We start from the raw sequence: 7707 nt of genomic DNA on the forward strand, positions 1-7707 counted from the left end.
AGTTGCATTATTTTATCCATTGTACCCACTCCTAACAAGTTGACAAGAATATGATTGTGATAAACATAACATTAATATTATTTTGAAGACATGAATAGAAGTATGTTGGGTAATGGTTTGAGGAGACTGACTGCTAAGGGGCATATTGCTGTTTGGTGGTTCTACAAATTCAATGGAGTTATTATGCCATGCATGTTGAGTGTGCCATGGAAGATCACTCTCTCATGACTCTGGATCCGGACAGATGTCATATGGCAGAAACTAACCACTGTCTGCCTATAATATTGATGAGTATAGCTAATCACATGTGGATTAACGACAATCAGAACCGGAGTTGAGCTATGAAAGATGATTACATGATGATTTCGTTATATAAATGGGTAAACACACGCGTTAGCGGTTACTGCATCATCATGACAAATCAAACAGACTTTCCATAACGTAGCAGTCAATGCCTTTACGTGAAGAAAATAATCTAAATCTGACCGTTGGGGTTGAGCTAGCTAGCTAGCTACGGTTTGCTACATTTTATTTCCTAGGACGGCGTAGACTCATTATACATCCATGGCAGACATGGGAAGGCGTGAGCCGCCCTACTCTTCCTCTGATTGGGTAACAATATCCCAGTAAGCCAATCAGAGGTAAAGTAAGGCAGAGTAGGGCGGGATATGCCTTCGCCATCCTGGGGAGAAAATACTCGCTTAGCTACTGTTTAACGTCAGGTAACTAGCAGCAGGCTAACTACGCCCATTGGAGCTGTCTCGGTTGATGTGTATCAGGAAGAACAGGTTATTCCGAATTTACAGCAATTTACCGACGAGCTAAGATTAGACAGCAGGCTAGCTAGTAAATGCTAACAACCTGCTGAGATAATAGTATTAGGACAAACTAACGTTAGCTACGTCAGCCTGGTCGCCACCAAGTAAAACAGTAACACAACAAGTTACAGAAGCAGGTAAAGAACATATAAAGCGACTTACATCATGGTCCTCATTCCAGTCCATCTTGTTGTGAAGGAACGAAGAGAAAGTTCCTGCCGCTGGACGAACCAGAATCAACGTACAACATCCGCGGAGTGTTTTTTCAAAATTAAAGTCGCGAGGACCTTCTTAAATACTATGGTGAGGACACATTTAAGGATAAACACCAACATCTGATGGTAAAAATGCTGGATGACAAACTCACAGATTATTTAGCTGTTATAAGACATAAAAATGCCTGCCATCTATTATGTATTTATATATGTTACAAGGTTATTTTATCCATCATTTTACAACACGGTTGCACGATGAAATGTAAGTTGTAGACTTCTACACACATAGATACAAATATTTAAATTACAATAAAATAAAATAAAATAATATACAGTAAAGTTATATACATACCTATAGAGAGACTTTGGTTTATAGTGGGAATGAGGGTAATGCAAAAGGTGGTGCAAAACCGGAGTTCCATAATATACTAGTCTCTTGTGTATTTTTGTTTTTCATACCTCTTATTATTATTCATTTTTATATATTTGTAAAAAAATTCTATCATTTTTATTTGTTCTGTCCTTGTGTTGCTGAAACATGTGAATTTCCCCTTTGGGGATTAATAAAGTTTTTTTTTCTTATCTTACTTTATGCAGGTGTAACCTGGGTGTAACGGGTTATAGGCATGGGTTATAGGTATATTAGAAGTTCTTTGGTTATAGGTTCTGTTAAATTCCTACATAAATGGGGACAGCGCCGTCTACTGGCGTCACTTTCACATTGCACCGCAGCGCTAAAAGTAACGTATTATGGGTAATCCACACAGCAGAACTCCTGATAACTGCTGTAGTCACATGTTAAACGCTGCAGAGATAATATTAGCCAAAATGCTTTAAAGCCCACCACACAATGTTTTATTTTACTGTTTTTTTGATGTGATGTAGTTTAGAGATGAATGCCGTTTGTTTCAAGACTGTATGTCTGCAGCCTGGGGCCTCCCGTGTCATGCCCTCTCGCCTTGCTGATAAGCATTTGTATTTGCAGCAATTTCCCAGTGAAGTGTGAAAACAATATAGAATATAAAAATAAAAAGGAGTCTTGGAAAGAGTGTAACATGTTTATTTTTGTATTCTTGTGTGTGCAGATCCTTGTTATCCCTCTTCAGGAAATCCTGCTGTTAGTTGGCAGAAATGGCTGCAGAATCCTGGGTGGGGATCTTCAGAATATATCCCCCGCAGCTCACCCGCCTTCCTCTTCCAACGTAACCTGTGGATATAGAACAAACGCATACTTGCATTTTGCTATCATACAGTGTTTAGATTTGTTTTTGTTTCAGACAGTCTTTTTGTCAAAAAGTGACAACTCAAACAGCGATCCAGTTTCAAAGCACATTATACAGGATACATACCCAACATGCAGCTCTTGTATGGACAATAGCACTGAGAGCAGTTCATCACTGAGTACATCTCAGTGCCGAATTCTTTTTTGTATTTGGAGGAGAACCTTCTCCAATTAGTCACACCTGTATTACAAAATTTTAGGATTATCAAAGTGAACACTATGCTTCATGTGGTAAATATGCCAAAACGTTTAAAGTTGGCAACTATCAAAGCATACATTTTTACTTAGTGTCAAACCACAGAAAGTGAGCTCTTTCCCGGAAGTTTTCATCCTTGAGTATGACTCTGAACAGACTAGGGCCAAGGTCATCAGTGCCTTATCACCATCCTGGAGGACCACCTCAAGCAATATGTCTTCGAGAAAAGATCTTGTAATCTGCAAAGCATATCATAGACGAATGTCAAAATAATTTCTATAGTATTTTGTTGTAAGCGTTGTAAGACAACATTAATGTTATTTTATGTCTCATGCTATGGTATTTTCTTTCTGACCTCCAAAATCCCCATTTCCTTGGTCAGGTCAACAGGTTCCTGAATGAACACATTTAACCCTTATTTTGAGAATTCCTTTTGTAGACAGTTTGTAGTATTTTGACAGTAGGTATGTATACAAGGCATCAAGTTTACTTCATTCACACTAACCGACTGTTCAGGGGGGATTGTCCTGGGCCTCTTTGCCTCCCATTACAGCCGACTCGTCCCAGTCGGCTGTAATAGCTTACATTCGGTTCATAGACTGATATGTACCATTTCAGCTCTGATTTCAAGGCAGGAGACTGGCACACTGGCAGTAGCTGCCTGTGACTGGAGCTGGAGACACTGCTGTTTCCTGTTTTTCTCCAAACCACTTGTTTTCCGCCATATCAGTCAGAATTTCTTCACTCAGTACAGTATCAGTGGCATTAGCTGAACAGTAGTCAAGAGAGCAGACATGATGGCATTGAAATGTCTTCAAGCCACTCCTGACAGCAAAGTCACTGGCCTGTTGGCACTCCCTGGACTCACACTTGATTTTGTGCTCTTTCCCCCAGGTTTTTCTTTTGGACATGAAGAGGCACAAAAGGTCCAAGAAACGACTTTTTTCACAGCATATATCCCATTCTTCTCATCAATGCATACAGCATGGGAATATGCAGTGATATCTCTGACAGCTTTATCGGTGTGTTGTCTGTAAATGTGCTTCTTGATATTTTTTCTTTGGAACTTCACATTACAGTGAGGACAAAGTACATTTGGCAACTTTACACGGCTCACTCTGCAGGGAGGATTGTCCAGGATAGGACTGATAGGCAAGAAGGATTCTGGCGGTGGGTCTTGGGGTCTCTCTCCTGGGTCTCTTTGTCCTTGTATTTCACTATCATGTAACTGAGAAACAGACACACACACACACACACACACACACACACACACACACACACACACACACACACACACACACACACACACCCCCCCCCCCCCCCCCCCCCCACACAAAAAAAAACACACGTTTAATATGCACATGTGAAAAACACAAAACATTCACACACAGATATTTTTCTTTACAAACAGACACACATATACTCACCGATACAGGCAGTTTGTCAGTGCTGAGCTGAGGTAGGTTCACAGATCCTGCTGCAGAGAATTGACAATCAAACTGACAATCAACTAACAGTGAACACAGCCAATGCAGTTCCACAGAAAATGTAGAGCGATTTAAGACCTTTGCACTCCTCTGTCTGGGAAGTGATGCCGATCTCTCTGCAGTCGGCATCAGCGTCCAACTGGGCGTCATGGAGAGGCGGCCTACAGATCTGCAAATGCCTCAGTGTATCCTGCCTTTTTATTGTGGTCTTGAGGCAGAAAGGGCAGTGGAAGTGACCACTGCTTCCACTCCTGCAGGACTTGTGGCATTTTGTTATGAAGAAATCTATGAAGGGACAAAAGCATTACGTGCTTACAATATAAAATAAAGCAACTAGTATGTAAAATGACTATTGGTAAGCTTACTGAGTAGCAGTAGTTACAAACAAACAAATGATAATGGCATAGCACAAAGCTGATGGAGGGAACTAACCTTCATGTTGAATGGCATTCTTTACATGCACCTCCATGTGCTGCAAAACCTTTTGCCTACACCGGGGCTTGTATATTGAAGTGGGGCAAAGGGGACAATGATGGTCGGTACAGCACTGCGGTGTGTTATTTTTTTTTAAAGACACTGATGTGTACCTTAAGGAAAATCACAGAAAGAAACCATCAAAGTCTGCAACCATAAATTGCTCTAGGTAATGTTAGCTAATATTCGCTAACAAATGTCAACCAACGCTGATGCAGTTTTAAATGAAAAGTCATCACAGGTTTCATCAAATGTACATTAACATCAGGGACACAACAATAACATCCAGAAATCAGCAAACTATATGTATGGCTAAAATTGTTACTTTAAAGTGATGGTTCGGAGTAATTTCACCCTAGGTTCCTTTGCACCATGACCTCGAGCCAAACAACCACCCAGAAGCTTTTTTCACCTGGGTCTAACATTGGGAGAGTTAGCGTGATCAGCTGAATAGCTTAGAGCAGGCGCTAATGGATCCAACTGTGTATCTTTTAATTGACCCCACTAATAATGCCCAAAATGATACCAAACTTCTACAGTACAAATAGGTTATGTATATGTACTCATAAAACGATGGATTGGAAAGTTTGTAAGTACACCAGGAGTTTATTTAAATAACACTTGCCTGTTGGCTTCTGCTCTCTGCTGCTACCGGGCAGTAAGACGAGTGCTTAGGGACGTCTACAAATTACAACACCGAAAAGAGATACAACAAAAATATTTATTAATTTAATGATTAAATAAGGTAATGTCTCCAAACTTACCTCAATTATAACTTGTCTCCTGCTAGTTGTACTACAGCACTTACTTTTAAAAAATAAGTTAAATTAATAAATATTTTTGTTGTATCTCTTTTCGGTGTTGTAATTTGTACCAGCAGCAGCAGAAGCAGCAGCAGAGAGCAGAAGCCTATTTGTAGAAGTTTGGTATCATTTTGGGCATTATTAGTGGGGTCATTTACGAGATACACAGTTGGATCCATTAGCGCCTGCACTAAGCTATTCAGCTGATCACGGTGCTCTACGCTAACTCTCCCAATATTCGACCCAGGTGAAAAAAGCTTCTGGAGGGTTGTTTGGCTCGAGGTCATGGTGTAAAGGACCCAAGGGTGAAATTATTCCGAACCATCACTTTAACAGTTTCGTATTTTTGACCTTCTGAACTTACTGTTGGACACGCCTCGGCATGAGACGGGAGGGCATGAGATGGGAGGGAATGACACGGGAGGCTCCAGGCTGCGGCCATACCCGCCTCGTTTATTTGGCGTCGAGTGAGTCGTTAATTCTGGGCTCAGAGCTGAATGCTAAATGTAGCTCATTTTGCGTTGCTTCTAATGCTATTTCTCCATCTGACTTACTATGCGTTGTGTAGGGTTATTATGTCTCTGTCTGCGATGTCAAAGCGCCTGTCTTGATTCGGCCTGGTTTCCCGATGTGCAGGTAACTTATTGAATTTGATGTTGACTTTTGTTATGTATAGTGTTACTGTATGAGCTATATTTCGGCGTCTTAGACACTGTGCTGTTTCATAAACTGTGTTTTTATGCAGCAGAAATGCCTTGGAAGCAGGGGATTTTATTTTATTTTACTGTGAAATAGACAATGCATTGTAAAACATGCATTGCTATACTTTTGTTAAAAACAATCACTTCCACTATACGATCACAGTTAAATGAGTTTAATAATAAAAAAGCAGAACTCCTGATAACTGCTGTGGGCTATTTATGTCTCTGTCTGCGATGTCGACATGCCTGTCTTGATTCGGCCTGGTTTCCCCATGTGCAGATGCAGCGTTGTATACACAAGCTAGTGAGACTGTCACATGGAGGACCGTCACACAGGTATGACCAGATTAACCTGCTAGGGGGCCTCAGATTAGAAATTAGCTGGTGGGACTACTTTAACCTTTGCTCCTAGCTTATTATGTCATATTGGCCTCACATTTGTTGTGTGGTAAGTGAATTAAACACAAATTAATTTAGGAATATGCAACATGTGAGCACAAACTCACTAAAGCACAAACTTTAGTGATGCATATTCCCAAACAGATTTTCAATTAAATTAAATTACCACAAGCCTCGAGCTCTTAGGGCCCCTGGAGTTCTGATTGGTAAACCAGTTGACATTTTATTTTGAAGGGAAAGGCATTAAACAGGAAATCTTCTTTCTGGTCATTTTTGTTACCTTGATACATTTTTGTTAACTCTTCGAACTTCCTGAAAATGCAACAGTAATTGCCATTGGGCTTTTGTTTTAATCACGCCTACCTTAATTATCTACCTTTCCCTAGTTTAGCCTACCTTCATGGGCGTAAATCTGATCTAACAGTAGGGGGGGACAATAAACATAAAATTTCTGAAGAGCAATTTTTGAAGGGGACACAAATAATACAGCCACAATTATACTCGTAGAGGACATGTGTTCACAGAGGAAAGCCTTAATACTATCATTAGTGTAGCATGGAGACTGTACCATTATCCTTCTTTTCAGTGTTTCTCTTGATTCAATGAAAAAGCTGACTAAATTGACCAAAATATTCTTCTTTAAAACCATGTATTTAAGTTGTTTATAATCAAGCCACAAAAATACCTTAAAACATAATGACTTATTTTTAAAAAGTGTCACCATATAAAAGAAATACAATGCTTTTGTACACTGATCATAATGTAAATTAGTGAGCCACTAGTAAAACTCATCTGCTCACCCTGACAGCCACACAACTCCAACAATATGAACTAAGCTCAACACACGTACCTGAGACTCTCCACCTGACTGTCCCTGGTCTCCCTGTTCCTTCTTTCTGTCTCCTTTGCCTGTGACATAGTGACATTAGTATTTCCATAAGCACCCATTCTTATAAAGATGTTACCAAATTGTTTTGATATGAGGACTTATTGTACTTACTTGGCGTTTTGGTGTAGGCCTACTGAAAAAAGGATCTTATGTCTGTTTTTCTTTTCTCTGTCATTTTCTGGGCAACAACAACACAAATCTTTAACGTCAGATCGTCTAAATATGAGTTAGGTTCATAGGTTCACCACGCGGTCATATTATAATTATAAAATGATCTTGCATCCTCCACATAAATATTAGGTTTCGTCTGGGACAGAGGATATATATTTAACTGATCAGCCACTTAACTTCATATGGAGCAAAACACAACTGTAGATCTTCAATATTAACCCTAATATCAGTTCACACACATAACGTTAGGCTTATTGCCGTGGTAACGTTAG

At 39.9% G+C, this 7707-nt stretch overlaps 1 protein-coding gene and 1 long non-coding RNA gene across 2 annotated transcripts in view; both read right to left on the reverse strand.

The window, feature by feature from the left end:
• Positions 1-1079, reverse strand: part of zdhhc13 (zinc finger DHHC-type palmitoyltransferase 13) — a 16985-nt gene extending 15906 nt beyond the window's left edge. The window contains exon 1 of the mRNA XM_039795184.1: positions 981-1079. Within this exon, the coding sequence (XP_039651118.1) occupies positions 981-1004 (24 nt within the window). The 5' untranslated portion in view covers positions 1005-1079. The remainder of the gene's footprint in view (positions 1-980) is intronic.
• A 1040-nt stretch (positions 1080-2119) lies between these two features.
• On the reverse strand, positions 2120-7471 carry LOC120556195. Its single transcript, XR_005638823.1, has 10 exons — positions 7376-7471; positions 7226-7284; positions 4431-4585; positions 4077-4283; positions 3939-3988; positions 3017-3739; positions 2867-2905; positions 2592-2750; positions 2383-2496; positions 2120-2240 (listed from the first exon to the last, which is right to left on the reverse strand). It is a non-coding gene; the product is annotated as an uncharacterized LOC120556195 (long non-coding RNA).
• Positions 7472-7707: the final 236 nt, after the last annotated feature.

Source organism: Perca fluviatilis, chromosome 3, assembly GCF_010015445.1.
Source record: "Perca fluviatilis chromosome 3, GENO_Pfluv_1.0, whole genome shotgun sequence".
In the NCBI taxonomy this organism is placed as follows: Eukaryota; Metazoa; Chordata; class Actinopteri; order Perciformes; family Percidae; genus Perca; species Perca fluviatilis.